The sequence below is a fragment of the Mycteria americana genome, chromosome 1 (genome assembly GCF_035582795.1).
Source record: "Mycteria americana isolate JAX WOST 10 ecotype Jacksonville Zoo and Gardens chromosome 1, USCA_MyAme_1.0, whole genome shotgun sequence".
Classification (NCBI taxonomy): Eukaryota; Metazoa; Chordata; class Aves; order Ciconiiformes; family Ciconiidae; genus Mycteria; species Mycteria americana.
Window position 1 is genome coordinate 180,154,002 of NC_134365.1, and position 19,505 is coordinate 180,173,506.

Genomic DNA, 19,505 nt, shown 5'->3' on the forward strand with positions numbered 1-19,505 from the left:
ATTTGCTTTTACTGAATGTGTGAAGTTGTTTTTGCTTCTGTACTCCACAGATAGAGGGCCCACGGATTACTAAGAGTAGATAAAGCAGTGAGTTGATGGGTTTACACTTGTCACACGATGAACACGACTCCAAAGGAATCTTTTTAGGGGCCCATGAAACAAACAGAAGAAGGTGGGAGGACAACCAAGCAAGCAAGCACACTGAGAGTGGACGTTTCATTGCATGCTATTTTAAAACCCAATAAAAAACCAGCAACGAATCCAACAAAAACAGGAACCCTATCAGCATTGGTACATCCCTTCTGTCATATGACATCATTTCTACTTGGGCAAGTAAGGTGAACCCAAGGCACCTTATGGCATCACAACGCTCGCTGAAACCTCACAGTCATGCCCCCACTGGATTTGTATATAACTCTGCACTCTAAACCAAGGCATCTACTAGGCGCATTACACAGTAAGGTTTTAAAATTTTGGCCTCCTTGAAAAAAAAGCAAGGACAAGTTTGCAAAGACCTCTTCCTACATTTTACAGCTTTACTTCTCAACTGTTTCATGGTAACTGGCAATGACCCATTATAACATGAGCTATTTTGATTCACATTAACTTTGTTACTCAGTTTCAGTAGACTATTTTGAACATTTTAAACTGCATTATCAAACATCAGACAGGTTATTTTTTTCTCTTCTCATATTTTAGTCATTGGAATTTGGAAAAAAAAATTGCAGCTTTCCCACGATGCGCACCACCACCCTCCCAGCCCCAAAATATAAAAAGCAATAGCAAAAATCAACTCTAGACCTTGCCCAGCCCCACATATCCCCCAGCCATGACATAAAGAGGGAAAGAAAGCTGAAAAGCACTGCTACTAGAATTTGTCAACAAAACAGAACATTATATAATACACAATAAAATGCTTCATACCTGGAGTTGAAAAAACGAAAAGGGTTAACAGCTGACCTGGCACAGCCCCACATGCTCTCTCTGGAAATTGAACACAGACAATTAGGAATTTTAAGTTACCCCAAATAATTGCAGGGGACTTAGACAAGCTTGAGGAACACTTACTGCAAAGTAAGCACATAGCCTCAGTGTGGAAGGGACTTTAGGATTTTCCCATTTGCTTAAAACTCCTTCTTAAACTGAAATTGCTCTGTAGAGGTCCCAACTAATGCTAAGCAAGTTATTAGGAGCTCTGCCATTAATTTGCATGGGAGCAGAGTCAAAGCTTAAGGGCCCAGGTGTCACTTAGTGGTAATTCTGGATCATGGTGGATCATATTTTCTTATTAAAAAATAATCAGTGACCAAGAGGAAAACATTAACGAGAATCTAGAGCAGGCAGACATTGCATGAAGGGGAAACAGACGCTGGAGCGAATGTCCGTTCCTAGAATTCTGCTGCTTAAGTATTATTATTCAGAACACATCACTGAAAAACCTAGCCTTTAATGCTTTTTACTTAAAACTGAGACTCCAGGGAAAATAGATAATGTTCTAGAATATTATTTGGAATATTGAACAGCATAAATAATGTCATAGCTGTACAAACTCCTGTGTTGGGATTTGGACTACGTGGAATGCTCCTTTTCACTGACAAATTCTGATCTACTGCATGTGCTCAAACAAGAAGCATCATACAGCTGGCTTTTGGAAACAGTTCCACCACGTCAGGGAAAAAAAAAAGAAAAACCTGTAGAAAGCCAAGTCCATGAATAACCCCCTTCAGTCCTTCTCTCTGTGGTTTAGACCTCAAATGTACCATGAAATTAGTCTGAGGCCAACGCCCAAGAAACTAGCAAAAATATTAGAATAACACCATGAATCATACAAATGTTTTAGCACACTAGCAGTTGAATGCATTTGCACTGGAAACATTTTGGATCCTTTATAATGCTCAATTAAAATGGCCAGGTTGGTATAGTAATTGTTAAAAGTGGAAAGGAAATTTTCAAAGCAACTTCTCTTGATTTATATAACTGCGCTCTCCATTGGCCCTTGGAAACCTAGAAATAATCTATTTTCTCCCAAGATTTTGCATTGCATCTTTCGAACCTCTCACATTTCCTTGCTTCAAGTGTACAGCAAATATTGGTCGTCTTTACTGTTTGCTTGATTTTGCCATTTGTTAAATGTTAAATTTCTGATAATGACAGAAATCTGCTATCGAGATGACAAAATGTAAAGAATTTTCAAAGTCTAAGTTATTAGCTCTGTCACAGCCTGACACTGTCTTTTTCCACTCTCGTTTTCCACTCTCCATGTAGAGTCTCTTCCTTCTTCAGAAACATATCTCAGACACCTGTCCCATGGTATCACTAGGTACAGATTTTATTTCGCATCAGTACCTAATCAAAGGGCACTGGGACAAAATCTCCCCTACCCCATTAGCCCTCAACTGAAATCAATATGCACTGGAAAAATGGCAAGTGGAAACCATAACATTGACCGCTCTCTTCCACGTCAATTAATTTATAATCATCTCTGTGTCTTACTGGAAAAATATTTATTTCAACAGCTGATACAAACAGTAATACATTACCCAGAAGTCATGACTCTAAATTTTATATACTTCCTTTCATAAAGGTCCCTTTTCAACAACTAAGCAATAGGGCAGGCAAAAATACAGTTGGTGAGGATGATAAGTATTTGTATGCTGAATTTTCGTCAGTGGGAAATTTCGCAGACAACTAAAACTCTGGTTAGAACCTACAGTATCCAGGCACTGAAGCGAAAGACACCCAGACATCCTCCAACCAACCTCACAGACACCTAGAACTTACTATGTTCCTCTCTGTCTGGCCTGAAAGCCAAATGGCTGTGGCCTCCCACCCACCCTCTGCTCTGATCCAGAAACTGTGGGGAGAAATGCCCAACCCTTGCCTCTGGGGCTTGAACCTCATCTGTGCTATGAAAATGGCTTAAAACACACCTGACAACACGGATTCAGCATAAAAGGGATCTGTAGTAGTCACGTCCCAATCCAAAATACAAGTGTAGGAGGAAAAAGTGGAGGAAAAGGACGTGGCAGGACCACTCCTGGATATATTTTGCATCCTAGCCTTGCATTCCAGAATTGGCAAACGTAGGTATCTGGCTTCCTGAGTCAGTGCTCTAACCACTGGGGTTTTTATGCCAGACGTGGGCGGCTGCACCACTGCTGCTGCTGGCTGTCACATTTTTAAACAGAGTGAAGGCTGGTAGGAAGAGGAGAGCATTGGGTTTTAAAACAGGTAGAAATAGGTAAGCTCAGAACAAAGTACTTGATCTCTTATTTTCCACAATGGAAAGTTGGGAACGTAAGGCTTTATTTTTTTCCAAACTGTATTTTAATGAACGACGACAGGTCAGAAGCCCAAGCTCCAAAGAGAGCAGAGATGACTCATAGCCAAGTACCTAGCAGGTAAGTGGAGCCAGCTCTAGGAAGCTCGTTGCTCTGCCTGTTGAACTTCAGAGCATTTAACTCTATGTTGATTATTTTGTTGGGAGTGTTGATGCCTTGTGTAGGTGCTCTGAAACACTGCTGGAGCCAATCACCTATTTTATAACCTCACAACGCCTCCACCAGACCCCCCTAAAGCAGGCAATCTGCACCTTGTCTCAAGAGCCCGTGCTGTTATGGTTCATCTTGGGTCTGGGTACCTGCAGTATTTCATGCATGTTGTGAGCATATGGGGATAGCAGTATCTCTATGCCATGCAGTATATTGACAAGGATGTACCTGTTACAGAACTGCATGTACTTGGTAGCTCCTCTCAAGCAAGAGGAAAAACATGTTTTATTTTGACTATGCTTTAGCAGTGGCTAAGAATCTCAGAAATGATGTGGTGATATGGACAGCAAGTAGTTCGGAAGTGGAAATATTGAGTGCAAAAGGAATCAACCTGTTCAGCTGAGTAAATAATTTTCAGCAAATAATTTACTATACAACATTATCCTGTTACTCTGCTTTTGAAATATTATGACTGAGATTTCAGTCATTATTCCAGTTCCTCCTGTGAACTTATTTATAAATGGTTTGACTCTTTGGCCCTGATAAGCAACTGATCACAGAAATAGCGACGGCCATCGGTTCTTTAGAGAAACACCATGGTGACTTCTATGTGAAGCGATCTGTCTATCTGACAGCATTGTGCATCCCCGATTTATCATGCAGTATTCCAGCCCTATGCTAAATATCGTATTTTTAATGAAAATAATTGAGGGAGATATTTTGACAAGATTGAGACTCCTGCTGACTTTTAATGAGTACATAAATGCAGGTATTTCTTTCCATGCCTCCCGACAGGTTCTGTTCATTTCCAGGTTATTTCATTTTTCAGGCTCTGTTTGCAACGCTGGAGATTTCTGCCAGCAGCAGACACTGTAGGCAGGCCTTAGGATGAGCACATTTTAGGGCAGCCTCTGGCCTCAGTACCTGTCAGCCTGCTCCACACTGCCTGAGCTTAGCGATCCATGCTAGGCAAGAGTGGTTTGGCCATTGCTGCCTCCTCTGATCCACCCTGTTCTCCTCCTTATTTTCTGCCTGCCTCAGTTTTCGTATTTCCCTGCACCGCTGTATCCTGTGGCAACTTGGTATATCCCAGAAGGGTAGATAAATAAAAACATGACCCAAAACTTCATTCTTGACACATCTTTTGTTTGTCACAGCTATAACGATGAAGGTGCTCAGCTTGACTCTGAAACCTGTGACTATCATTACTTCTGACACACCTCAGGATTAGATGCTATTATCTCAGCCACTGCGTTGCTTTACTCCTTGTTTCAGGCTTCAATTCCTTTCATTTTGGCTAGAGTAACTTCATATTGTTTGTGGCTTTAACTCCAATTATCCTTTTCTTGATGTGTTCAAAATAGTAACACTCATGTCATCAGTCACATACACGTGGAGAACGACACCTCCTTGGCACGTGGGCTCAGCACAAAAAACTCTTCCATATCCATCGTCCAGGAACTTCCTTTCACTCCTCTTTATCTCCAGCCTAAAAAGAACTTGCTGTGAGAAATGAGGTTGTGGTGGAGTCACTACTAGTGAAAGAGGATTGAACTAATAAAGGGGGAAACCTAGCACAATCTTTTTCCCATTGTGCAGGAAAAAGAAAAATGGCAGAAGAAATGGTTTTTGTTTTTTTTTTTAAGATCCCTGTATTCACATGCTCACTCAATTATGGCTTACTAAACACTGTTCCCCTCTTAATAGTGCCCTCCTTTGCATGCAGTTTACATACCTGTGACCTACACAACTTTTTTTGTGTTTTTGCATGCATTGATCTAAACACTCAGGAAAAACTTTTCCATAAATCAGTATAAGCACTGCTATTAAGATTTAATTGTTCTGCATGTTTGTCTGTCACAAAATCACAGGAACTGCCTTATGGAAAAGGAAAGATAAAACCTTATCTGATCTAGATAATGAAAAAAGAAATAATTTTGGCTCAAGTGACAGCAGAGGACAATGCTCTTTCTTTTTCTTATCAGTAAGTCAAGGTAGCAGTTCACTGAGGTAGTTTTATTGTGGCTTTTTCTGGCAGTGTTCTGCTATCTAATCCGCACTGATGAGTATTTGCTACAGCTCTGAATTTCTTAATGCACACAGCTCTGCTTCTGCTTTCTGTGATGATTTAGAAAGAAAAAACAGAAAAAGCTGAATAACGTATCACTGGGGAAACAGCTGCCAAATAGGTGTACAAACTGCTAACTGGGTAGCAGTAATGCATCATGTTATTTATAATTCATTCTTCGGTGTCATGCTCTTCAAGCAATTACACAATGCCTGCCTCCCTATCAATAAAATGCATTTCACATATCTAACCACTAATGACTCAAGCTTCACTCTGGAGCAACACATTGTAGTGGATTAAGCATGGGACTAGAAGGCAGACGTTCCTGATCCCAGCTCATCCTCTGCTTTGCTGCATGGCCTTGAGCGAGTCACTAACCTGCGGATAATTATAATATTTGAACACACAGGGGACCTGTACTATTTAATTAGTTAATGTTTGCAAAGCACTCCAAAGATAAAAAGCGCTATATGAATTATAATCATACACTATTGTTTTGGGGCATTTTAGTCCAAAGCATAATTGTGTAAACATGTTTAGTAATGTAAAATCCCAATAATGGCAAAGTTTGATAACTACCTTGAAATGACTGGCACTTCTTAGACTAAAATTTAACTTAATTAACAAATTTAATCTATTTTTCAGAAGATAATTATACAAGACGCTTCAATATAGACACTGAACTGAAGCTGGGAAACAAGATCTTTGGAAGTTTGCTTGTGATGGATAAAGGTAATGAAAGAGACATATAGAAAAGTATCTATGAACCCCTACACGTTACAAATACCTCTCTTGCTGCACCATGCTGGTCCCCAAAATAGCCTAAGTGTTGAGTTATTCTTTTTCTTTTTAGCATCCAGACTTCTGTTACAGTTTTAAGATTAATCGTTAGACCCAATGAAGTTAATGGTAAAACTCCTCTGGACTTTAGCAGAGCCAGGATTCCTTGGTTCTTCCAGCTTATTATGCATTTAATTTAAATATTTCTCTTAAAAGGAAAATATTACTCCTAGCAATGGTGAGATAAAATATGTATTGAAGAGCAATGCCTAGCACTTCAAAGTGATTCAAAAGAAAGAGAACAGACATCCTAATGGCAATATGTCCTTGCTCTAGATTCATCTACTCAACAGTCATGGTAACTTACTGTTATAGGGGAGATAGGAAAACATAATTTTGTGTAGACCAGGCTAAAAGCATTTTTATTTTCAAATTAGCTTTCTTCAGGGAACAATTTGACAATATCCCTATCTCCTAATAGACTGTCACTGAAGCAATACCATCCTTTCAAAGCAGGCAGCGATGTCAATTTCTTTGTAGAAGCTGCTTTTGATTTACAGTTGCCGTCCACCTGGCACTTGTTCCTAATGATAGCTGGTTGATGGGAAATCTGTTATCCTGGCAAAAGGCTCTGGGACATATACTGGCAAATTTCCACACCAAAAATCCTAGAATCTCTGTGCATGCACAGAATGGCATCCTTTGATTTTACTGCCCAACTGTCAAGTTATTAAACTTTTTTTGGGTAAAATATCGCATATGCAAAAAAAAAAAAAAAGAATCTTTTTAGAATAGTATAGGTCCATTTGGATTACTGAAACCAAAGGCTCATAGTTAATGCCTGAAGACAATTTCCAAAGGTATGTAGGGCTTTCAAGCTCTTGCAGTGAAAGTCCTTAGTACAGCTTTAGGCACATTCATTTTTACATACAGAGGATTCTGAGAATTGAAATTCTAATAGAAGAAAGTTTGTAAAGTGCCATATAAATACACTGTAGAAGAAGCCAGTACTTCTTTAGCGGCTTATCTGAACTGCATGTAGGTAGGAGAAATCACACCTGTAGTAGTTGCATAGGCCCAAAGTTTAGATGTACTGGTTTAGTTTCTTCTTGAGTCACAGACTTCCAGCATGGCCTTAGAAAATCACGTAGCAGGGGATTCCTCATATATAACTTCAGCAATGTTAAGGTTTATCACTCTCCCTAAGCCATTTGTCCAGGCTCCTTTATAAACATTGGGGAAGGCAGGCATCTCCAAAAGGTAGATGATCAGAACTGATGAGATGATTGGACCTAGAAGCATGCACATCTCTCCACATTTGGATTGACGAAATCCAAAATACTTGAGTCTAACTTTTAGATAGATTACATCATGAGAGATGAACCTTGGTGCAAGGATATGTCCAAACTGGACAGTCCAGTACTGCCCAGAGGTTCCCTAAGCTAGCTCCACACAGCACGGTTCTGCCAGCTCAATGGTGCCCTTGGGTCACTAGCCAACTTCCAACCCAGAAACACTTTTCACTGCAGAAACCTTTTCTTTTCTGCCACAGGATACGTATCTGAGACTCTTGAAAAAAATAAAACAAAACTAGAACAGAAACATCCCTGAAATAATGACACAGCGGGGGCATCAACCATAATACAGATGACTGCCTGCCTTACGGGGCTCTCCGTCACCAGTGTCTTTCACTTACGTACCTGCGTACACACCTCTCTCTCTCTATTAATGTTTAATAAGTCAGTTCAGTTTGTAGAGCAACTCTTGAGGAGGCTGAGGAGAAGCCTCATGGCATAACAGCCTGTGGGGAGGTGGGAGGCCCACGGGCCGTTCTGCTTTCTGAGTTTGGGGTCCAATTTCCCCCCAGGAGCATTGCAGCAACCATGCAATCTTCTGCTCTAAAGCCTTACTGCAATGGAAAAACGCATCCCAGACTTGGGAAATCTTCATGAGAAAAGTAAAATTGAAACTGATGTATTCCCACGATTTTGCTTTAGACAAATTAGCATTCTCCAGCGAAAAAAACCACTTTATTGAGAAATTCTGGACCAGACTAGTGAGTTCTCCATCTGTAAAATCACCATCCAATTGTGTGCCAGTTTTAAAATGAGCATTTGTTCAGGGAAGGTGGATGTACCAGAGGAGAGAGAAGCAAAGTTCACACAAGTACTGCCAAAACACCCTCGCTTATGTTTCTTGGAGACTCAGGAGAAAGTATTTTGTCTGTAACTAGAAGAAAAAACTGAGGTGAAGGTTCCCTATAACGAATAGCACAATGGTAGTAATGACTGCAGCTGAAGCAGGAAAACAGAAAATATCAGTGTAGAAAATGAATGGCTGATGGGAACACAGTTATAAACCTCAAAAGAGATAAAAATCAACCACAGAAGTTGATTTACATTGAAGAAGAGGAGGGAGGAAAAAAGACATCTAAGGAGAAGAAATCAGACTTGAAAAATATATACCAATTTAAGAGAGTACACTGGTACTGTGCCTATGCTGTCTGTCTGCTGTGGAATTTCTTTTTCACTAGTGCAGTACCCAAAACTATCTTGCACTGTACTGCAATAATAAAAGCCAGCAGAATTTAAAAATAAAGTAGGATGATCACAGTAGTATCAATGTATTGATCACATAATGTAGCCAAAGAGAAGGAAGAGTAGGGTCAAAGCCCCTAATCTCATTTTCATACAAGCACTCAGCGGCACCCAGCTCAGCGCAAAGAAGAGTTCACGCTAAAGGTCACCACGGTCACATCCAAATGACAAATCACATTTCTATGAATTAACTGCAGCTATAACTGCAAGTATTCAGGATTTCCTCTCTGAATTTTCTGTCTCTCCACCACCCTGGAAAAATAAGAAGCCACCTTCAATATCATCCATGTATATGCACAGTCCATCTTCTCCTTGACATTATTTGAAAGAAAAAACGATTTCGTCAAAGGCGTTCCCTCCGCCTACACTCCCTCAGGAGAAAAAAGTCTAGAGAAGGAGAAATTTCTGGATCTTTGGATTTTTACTGACACACTAATCAAAAGTTAATGCTAAAAATCACCCTCTGCCTCTCCCGCTTCTGCCCTCAGCCTCTGCAAGGAGGAGATCTTATGTCGCCTGTGTTCAGGGAGAGAAAGCTGCATGCTGTAAAGTAACGTATTTTACTGCGCAAGTGTGCAGGGAAAGAAGGAGATGAATGCCCTGTTCAGGGTTTGCATTACTATGTACCATGGAGATGGCTCCTGAACCCCACTGCATCAGGGCTACCTAGGGATGGAAGGGCTGCCAGGTTGAGGGAACAGCACACTGCCTCCAAGGGGGGCCCTTAAAAAGTTTTACTGGTCTTCTAGGGCTTGACTAATGCCTTCTCTACCCTTGGCTTCATAAAGATTTCTAGAGCGTATCTGAGATTTGACCCTGAATATATGATGTTATTCTTGTTGTGTAATAAGCATCAGTGGTGTCAAGCATATAGAGGCAAATCTGCTCTTTGTTAAGAGAGCTACATGTCAAAATGAGTTTGTAAAACATGCTACAAAAAGGATGAAATGCTCCTTACAATGCAAAGCACACTGAAATCTACATATTGCTGCAATATTTATTATCAGCCAGAGCGTATTATCTGAGATTAATAAATTATTCTTAGTCCATATTATGGTAAGGCATAGCAACTGCCATAAAGCAGCACTGTCACATAAAGAAATTCCACCAAAGTACCCTGCTTGAAATAATGACTTTGTTTATCTGTAACTTTACATTATTGATTGGGTTTGCTGAACTGAAGAGGGACTATGAAGTCATTCCAAAAGAACTACTGAGAAGTCTGGAAGCTCAGCCAACATAAAGCTAGCAGCAAGAAGGCAATTTCCCTGAGAAAAAAATAGTCATACTTGGTTATTTTACAAATATGCAAGCAAATTACATTCCTTTCAAGTAAATAAGAACTAATGCCAAACATGTGGCTCTTCATGTCTGATTGTCACAATTTTTACTGGTAAGAATTTCTTTCTTGTAAGACTATAGTGGACCTGAAACAAAGCAGCAACACAGGAGGATGCCTTCCAGTTTTAGAGGACATGAAAAGCAAAGCTTTCATATAGACATTCCAGACTGTCCTATGACCCAGCCACATAAGGCTAATTTCCAAGACAACAAGTTTAAAAATGGATGTATTAAAAAACCAGTTCCTCCCCAAACACTGACTAGCTGATTTCCTTCAGCTCGTGGTTAAAACCTTGGCATTGCTAACCCCACCTGGCAGATTTAGGTCCAAGGGAAGATGTCGGACCATTCAGCATCGTCCTGTCACTCCCAGCTTCTGGCATGCTGACTCCCCAGTCAGGCACTGTGGATTGCCTTACCCTCACCTCACACCAGCGATCTGCAGTGCTGACACGTGTGTCCCAGGCAGCTGTCTGCACCGCCTGCAGTCAATGGAGAGGAACAGGCGCTCGTGGGCTTGAGTCTCTCTCTCTCCCTAAATTAGACAGCTAGAATAGGTCAAAAGAATTACCACCTGGACACACCAACTGCTATCCGGCCCGTATGCAGGGAGGTGAGGTAACTAGCTCGGATGCAGATACCTACATTGCAGATGTCTAACTACGCAAGATGAATCCTGAACCCCACCGACAGCACACAGGGAAAGTCAGGAGTGACTCACCAAGGCAATGCCTCACAGCCCCACACATGGTGTGAGGGACTGCACAGGACCGACCCAAAGCAAATACCTACCACAGGGTATTTGAAATCCCTTTCTGCTGCTGGAGAATAGGCGGCAATAGCAAATATATATACATACACATATATATTTATAATCCTTATGCAGGATAATTTAAAACATGCCTGAAAACCAACCAGAGAAAGGTCAACTGTTGTCTTGCACCTGCCACCAGCATCTACACACTAGGATTGGTATTTTGATTAACAAAGACAAGACTGCACAACAGCAATCCGGTATTGAAGGAAAGGATGCTGCCATCCCTTTGGAGGTGCCATGCTGTACTTCCCAGCCAGTATCCCACAAGAAGAAAAGACTGTCTCTCAGCAAGAAGTTATTTTTTGTTGTTAACTGTACAACTATTCACAAGAAAGAGCTTACAAGCTCACTTAAGAAAGAACACACTCTATGGGACAGTATTCTAGGCTCTGAGGTCCAGCCTACCTCACTTAGACACTTGGCTTAGGCCTACGCTTTACTGCCTACTGAAGCAGTCTTTCTATGCATGCCCCTACGCTGCCCGGTTATTCAGCAGAACAGTAGGTGCCTTTCCACGTCCTCAGAGGAAATTCCTGTCTGCTAAGTTTAGATGCTGAAATTGAGCACACAGGATCTCCGTTTGGAAGGCTTCAAAGGCACTTTCCTCTCTGCAACAAGGGTATGTAGAATGCGGGCTTTTATTATCGGTGGACTGCTTTACTAAATGTCTAATATTAAGGTACGTGTTAGATGCCTAAATTAAGAATAGGGCCTGCCTGTAAGGCACTATATTATAGACCAGAAAGAAAGGGATTGAGTGGAGTCGGTATAATGTGCTAACGTCTCTTTTCGGCCCAGCAGCTGTATGTGTGGTGTCTGTGATTGAGAATGAAGTAAAAAAGAAGACAAACTGCAGATCACAGTCAAATTAGATTTTCCTAATGGGGCTTTTGAAATAAACTAACAGATTACTGTTTAAATAAAACCTGTAACAAGGATGAGTTGATGTTATATTATTAAATTTCTTAATTTAATTCTTAAGCTCCAGAGCCAGCCAAGTAATATTCAACAGATTTACAAACTGTGGAATGCATTGTGGAAAAGCTAAAAAAGCTTTTCATGGTTTGACCAAGTCTCTAAGTGTCCAAGCAATATCAATCACAGAGAATAGTATCTGCCTGCCAGTCATATGTTAGAAGTATTTGCTAACACCCCATGCTTCCTCTTTTAATTAATTAGACAGAACCATTGAGTGCAAAATCACGACAGGTTGTTTTATTTTTCTGGCTTATTATGTGTGCTATAAACTGAGAAAAAAATACTTAGCACTTCAGGGCCTGGTGTTGTAACTAGCGAATTCAAAATATGTGTGCGGCCCGTCTATTCAGCAATAGTGTCACTGGTGAAGAAACTTCCCCTTCCTTTATCACGGTCAGAAGGGGAGCATGCTAATTACGGTGAGAGCCAACACCTTGCCATGCCCATAGAGAACTCCCTCTGGTTAAGGGGAACATAGGTTTGAGGTTACTCCGCTTGACTAGAAAATGAATTAGTGGATGTGTGGTGAAAACACCAAAAAAGTAGTTCCCCCTCAAACGTGGCTTTGTTTCCTCTAAGCAAGTAAGACATTGCTTTGGAAATGTCAGTGCTTTTGGCTACTAATGGCCAGGAAAACAAAACAAAACTAAGTACTTTTAGATAAGACATTTAAAAAGCATCTATAATAAATTATATAATACCAATGTCTAATGGCCTTTATTATATCCCTTCCTATTTAATAACATCCAGAATGCCCATATTTTGAACCACTCAGATAAAGTAATGTGTTTTGTGGGTCTAGCACAGGCTTCAGTGCCTGGAGGCTCTAGTTCTATTTCCAGCTCTGCTTCAGACCTACAGGGTGACCTTTACGCATAACCTCATTTTCCTCACCTATAAAATGGGGATGTTAATACTTATTTACCTCACAGCTGGTTCCCTTCCAGCTGCTACAGTGACTGAGCAAGCTCATGCATCTACAGAACTGCTAATGTTCATAATAAACTTTTTCTTTTTTTAAACAAGCAATACAGACATTACATTAAGAAATTATTTATCCATCCAGTGAGTAGAAGTACACAGAAAAATAATAGCAATGGAAAAACTGTTCAAAGCTCCTCACTAATTTCCTTTCAATGACACTGTCCTTCAGCAGAAATGTAGATAGTTCCTATTTGACAGCAACTAGAAGGAACTTCTTGATGCTGCTTTCAGTCAAGAAAAAATTCCATGGTTTTTGAGTGAAAGTCTAATCTGGTCTCCCTCTGGAGAGGATATAAAAACACTGCAAGCTTTGCAAGTAAATAAAGGGGAAGAAACAACTTCATTTTTAAACTTTACCTAATAATGAGGACGGAGAGAAAGAAAGGAAAAGAGAATCAGAGAGAGACGAGAGATACAGCCATCTCTTCCTAAAGGGAACGAAGCTACACAGAAGAGATGCTGGCAGGTACGCCGGCCCAGAGCTGGGGACACCCCTGCAGTGCCGCCGAGGGCCGGGGCCTCCATCGGCCAGGGAGCACCTCGGCAACACTCCTCTCGCTCTGGGAATGCGATACTTACTCTTGTACTGCTCTGGCTATGGAGAGCGCTGTAGATCCAGTTTCATTAACGCTATCTAAGGTCACATTTGGCAGGTCGTCATCATCACTGTCACTTTTAATTTGTCTGGGAGATAGGCCTCGGGGGTCCATTTGTGCTGGAAAGAGACATATAATGGATTAATATGAGCGTGCTGAAATTAATCTCGTCCCAGAACACCATCAGGGTGCACAACACATCCGCTGGCTCGGGCCGGATGGCACCGCTTGTGCTGAGCTTCCCAAATCAGGTGATGGATTCGCAAAGGCATCTCGCGGCGCTACCACGAGGCGCGAGCGTTTCCAGCGGCATGCAGGCGTGCGAACACACACAGGCTACACCAACGCATTCGGCGGACCTGAAATAAAACTGCACATATAATATCATCAAAAACTCAGTTGACCCTCAAGTTACTTATTCTGGACGTCTTCAGAAAGCAAAGAGAAAGGACTATATCTGCTTTGCACAACACAGCAGACTCAAGAGTACATTTTACAGCAAAATTTCAGGAGCAATCTTTGATTTCTACTGTCCATCATGAGATACCAGGCTGGGACCCATGTCACTCCAGTTAACTAAAAGTTAGGTGTCAAAAAACCCTCAGTTGTATTGATTTCTGACTCAATTCAACACCAGCGTCAACCTCTGAAGGAGCCTTCCCTCCACATTACACACGGCAAAGCCACTGCATGTAACTTCACACAGGCAACTCACTTTCTGATGTCGGGTAGGCTTAGGCAGATTTTTTTTTTTTTAAAGTCACATAGTCTCAGGTCTTACAAACAGCTGAAGACCAGGAATTGCAGGATTGTTTTGTGCACCCACAGCTTACCGTATCCATACTGTACGGCATCCATCCATACTGTATGGCAATGCATTGGGTGCAGGTGCCCGGGTGCTGGCAGGGGGGGCTGCAGGGGCCTCTGTGAGGAGAGGCCAGGGCTGCCCCGTGCCGGACACAGCCGGTTCCAGCCGGCTCCAAGGGACCCACCCCAGGGCACGGCTGAGCCCCTCAGCCAAGATGGGGGCACCTCAGGGAAAAGAGGTTTAGGAAAGGGCAAAAAAATTACCACACAGGCAGAGCGAGGAAGAAAGTGTGAGAAACAGCCCTGCAGACCCCAAGGTGAGAGGGGAAGGAGGGGAGGACATGCTGCTCCATGGTGGAGCAGAGATTCGCCTTCACCTGAAGAGACCACGCTGGAGCAGGGGAACCGCATGAGGAGGAAGGAACAGCAGAGAGGAGCTGTTATGGACTGACCAGAGCTCCCATTCCTCGTCCCCGTGAATGAAGGACTGAAGTTGAGCCTGGGAAAAAGGGGGTGGGGGGTTGGTCCTTACCATCCTAATCTACTTTTAATTGGCAATAAATTAAATTAATTTTCCCCAAGTCAAGTTTGTTTTGCCCGTGACAGTAATTGGTGAGTGATCTCCCTGTCTTTATCTCAACCCATGAGCTCTTCCACCTTATTTTCTCCCCCTGTTCCATTGAGGAGAGAGAGTGTGAGAGCGGCTGGGTGGGTGTCTGGCAGCCAGCCAAGATCAACCTACCAGAGTTATGTTTTGTGCCAAAAAGAGATGGGAAAGGAAAGGAGAGCAGAAAGGTAGGCTACCTGCCTTCCCTCTTATCCTGGCTGCTGTCCTCCAAAGAGACGTAAGCACAACCTGCATATGGGCAGGGGCAGGAAACCAAGAGATGGGTGTGAGGGGGACTATGGGGCACAAGTGTGACCTGGGATAGACCTGAGAAGAACTGGGGGTTGCTTGTGTCAGGGGATAGACCCAGAGACAAACTTTGGAGGTGATGTAAAGAAAGAGACATTCCTCCTCACCCATGAAATACCACATAGGATTAGTAAGTGCAGAGAGACACTGAAAGCAGCTGGAGTAGAGCAAAACTGGAGAGACGCCTGACCCTGCAAGGGAGGAGCGGGAAGGGGAAGACACGCAAAGAGATTTGTTTAAATATGTGTTTGTTTTGTTTGGCCAGATGAAATAGGGGTATCCAAGATTATTTATTTAAAAAGCTAACTGTTGAGTGTGTTAGCTTGTGCTCTCCTGTACTGCAGCATCAGAGATAGGAGACCTTCTGGGTCTTACAACATGCTTTTCAAGAAAGGTAGCTGTCATCCCTACTCAGCTCTGGCTAACCACAGCCCTGGACAACAGGTATCACAGGCTCCCTTTAGAGATCATGAACAGTTCAGAGGGCCTAAGGCTAGACAGCAGCTCCAAAAGTCACAGTTTCTTATGTTCCGGTGTTCGCTGACTCTAGAAAAGGGTGTGAGTTACACCGAAGAATGGGAGGGCTGTAGATACTCCAGGAGCTGTGCAGCCATAAAAGTAGCACTGATGGATAGCTGGGCTACCAAAAAGAAATGAGTGATGACTCAAGGGAAAGTTGGGAAAGATTTGGGAAAGATTTGGGAAAGATTTGGGAAAGATTTTGGGAAAGAGGGAAAGATTTGATTTCCAAATGAGTGATGACTCGAGGGAAAGTTGGGAAAGATTTGGGAAAGATTTGGGAAAGATTTTGGGAAAGAGGGAAAGATTTGATTTCCAAATGAGTGATGACTCGAGGGAAAGTTGGTCTTAAATTTTAAGTTATGTCTTAGATGTGAACCACCTCTGAGTAAAAGAACAGTGAGTAATTATAACTACCCTTCAGCTGCATTTTTTTTATGTTAAAGAACCTCATAAAGAAAATACTATTAAAATATGTTCAGTAAGCTGATGCAACAAACCCTTGTGGAAGCACAGTGCATTTACAGATGCACAGTGTGACTTTTATTAGCTTTCTACTAGCACAGTTTAGGTGCCTCAGTAATACTGGCTGCATTTGGACTCCTCATTATTTTTTCACGTGTGGTAAAGAAAACACCTTTTGCTTATCAAAGCAAAGACTGTTGACAACGAACAATGACCTCCATGAGACAAACGTACAGCAACTTAGAAATTGTTCAAAACATTTGTTTTAGGTAGAATGAGCACCATTCTGACTGTGCTTCTTAAAATCACAACTTACACATGATGGTATTCAACGTGTACCTGAGCGTTAGGGATAATCTAGTATTTGATTTAAGAGCAACTGAACCATCTGGTCAGCTGATTTAGCCCCAGAAAACTATTTGGAAAGAAGTGCTATTTCTGAGGATGCCTTGTTCCCTAATGTTCCTTCTTAAAGCAACTTTAAGTATGAGATTATTACTATTTCATTACTTCTTCAGTTTTTCTTAAAGTGAAACTCGTTACAAGAAGTTATATGTCTGTATCTGCCCAATATTTAAATGCCGCTACACGTGATGCTTTTGGGAAAGCTAGTGTTTGCAAATAAAATGAAAATTGTAACAAAAAAAATATGTATGCGACACTTTGTATTAACGGTGGCTTAATCTGATTTACACTACAGCAAAAGTTTTAAGTAGCTAGCTCAGAAACTTTCTTACTGCTTATACCTAACCCCAACTTGAAATCACGAAAGTTGTTACATAATTTAGTCTGTAATACAGTTATTATACACGAATTTTGATCACTTAAGTGTCAATACACCTACATACAAAGACACAGTATAAATGTATATGCAAAATCTTACATACTTCTTTTCCTTCTAAGACACGCTGTTTCATTATTATTTCAGATTGCCAGCTCTTAAGATATTACTGAGACTCCTATGATATTTGGTGCTGGTTTTAGATTACCAGAGGAATGTGCTAGGATGAAAACTCTCAAGTACATTAAAACACAACCTGCTTTTTGTTTCTGCTCGGCAAGGTAAATCCTACTCTGTATACTCCTAACATAGCCACGAAGTTGCCAATGGGGTTGCGCTTTTGCACCTAGGGATAATTTGGCTCACTGGGCACGGTTTGCCCCACCAGACGCCAACGTCTGAGCACATCACAAGGTGCTGTGACACTTGAGCATGGTGATAACAAAAGGCAAGGAACAGAAACGTATCAGTGGGCAAATTCAAAGGCAATTTGGGCAATTCAAGGACATTTTTTGTTGTATTTTTGCAGTGCACCTAACTAAAGATGATAATTAAATTAGAAAGTGATGTAGGGATTATTCCCTTATTTTTTAATGTCGGCCCACATATACACCCTTTTTTGGTCCCCTCCTCCATTTGTGACCTCTTCTCAGCTTGCAGACTTGGGTGGCCGAGGCGGTGGGGAGCTGAGGTGACTAACCAGGAGGCTGAACTTTGCTGCTGCCAGCTGGTGTAAACTGCCCTGTTTTCTCATCAGCATGGCTGCAGCTGCTGCAGGGAAAAACAGCCTTTAAAGCTATTCTCCTCCCCCAAAAGAGCCGTGTGAATAACCAACTGGCTGAAAGCCTAACAGATATCTCCTCCTCACCACTCACTACAGTGTGCAAACTGCAGTACAGGATTTTTATACATTCAGAGTTCATGACTCCTACTTATGTCAACAGCTTTAACTTTCTCTTGGACATCTAAGAACAACTGTCCAACTGCTGGCACCAAGGTTTATAAATACCAGCGGCAGTTCATAAACACTGAATTAAGAGTAATTATTGGCCTAACGAACATCAAACTGGAAAGAATGAAGAGATGCAGGCAAGAGATAATTTAGCAAATGAGATGAAAAAGATGGAGGGCAACTGAGTAATGGAATGCAATTGGCAAGCAAGGTGGAGGAGAGCCCACAAAACATGCCAGTGCATTTTAACCTCCCTTCGTGCTGTACTGTGCTCTGACAACCAAGCTTTTCCTTCAACTTAGGACCACGGGTCCAGAAGGGACCCAGCTGGGTCACTGAATCGAGTCCTCCCTATCACAGGCAGACACATTTCATTAATAAAGCTCAGGCCTTAAAAATGAGCTGGTTTTCTTGCCCTTGCTACTCCTCTTGAAAGGCAAGATTTGTCCGACAGAGCTATCCGGTGGTTTTGTGAAGTGTGAATAAGGCTAAGGCAAGGCAAGCAAAAAGAAACGAGTCAGCGACTGCTTTCGTGGGACAAAGGTGTCATTGAAAGAGCGCACAGGAGCTACAGAAGCAAGCTGTTAGCACTCCATGCTGAAAAGACTGGCGAGCCAGGGGAGTTATTTAAGAACGTCTGCAAGTGCTGAAGGCTGCAAGCGGCCACGTCGCTTTCCATCCTTGTTAGCTTCAAGAAACAATGATCCTTTTTGCTAATGAAAGTACAGAGAATTGCTCTTGATGCATGTACATAAATGCAACCACTTCTCAATGGCCCCTTTGCCAAACTGTACCAAAAAGGAGTCTCCCTTTGGGCAGTACGAGTGAATTCACTCTCTGCACTTGTTTTCAGGTAAGATGTGCAAATGGGTCTCACGTAAGGCACATACCAGCCTGAAAATACTCCAGAACTTGGTCTACCGTCATTAATATTGTATCTGCCAACTGTCAGTTGCCAGTAGGAAAAAATCTGATCTGGATCAGATACAAGCTTGCTTCTATTTCTATTGAACTAAACAGTTTTTGGCTTGGAAATTTATGCTGGCTGTGGGGGCCAAACAATACCTGACCCCGTTTCTCAGGACAAAATTGCCCCTTCTACAATGCTGGAACAGATTTAAACTTGCACAGCAACTTTCTAATGAGCACTGATTGAATTTGTGCTTTCTGGCACATGGCTGCATCGAGTACAGGATTAGCCATGTCATGGAAGCAAAATCCCCGGGAAGCATCCAGCATGCCAGCTGCTAAGGGCAGATGAACCCCTCTAAACAGGATGCAGCCTCCACCTTCCCAGGGGAATAACCTGAGCACAGGGCCATGCCATCAGGGTATTTTTCTCCTTCTCCCCTCTCTAAACTGGTGTTCCTGTCCACATCTCTTGGGAAGGGAGGGCTGCGGATTTAAATCCCT

At 42.0% G+C, this 19,505-nt stretch overlaps 1 protein-coding gene across 19 annotated transcripts in view; it reads right to left on the reverse strand.

Annotated features, from left to right (window-relative positions):
* The window catches only part of KLF12 (KLF transcription factor 12), a 263,394-nt gene that overhangs the window by 73,729 nt on the left and 170,160 nt on the right, over positions 1-19,505 (reverse strand). For 18 of the 19 annotated variants that reach the window (XM_075527297.1, XM_075527434.1, XM_075527445.1 and 15 more), the window contains 2 exons: positions 13,636-13,771; positions 925-984 (listed from right to left, as the gene is read on the reverse strand). In XM_075527297.1, the coding sequence (XP_075383412.1) occupies positions 925-984; positions 13,636-13,771 (196 nt within the window). The remainder of the gene's footprint in view (positions 1-924; positions 985-13,635; positions 13,772-19,505) is intronic. The other variant, XM_075527304.1, reaches the window with a different exon arrangement.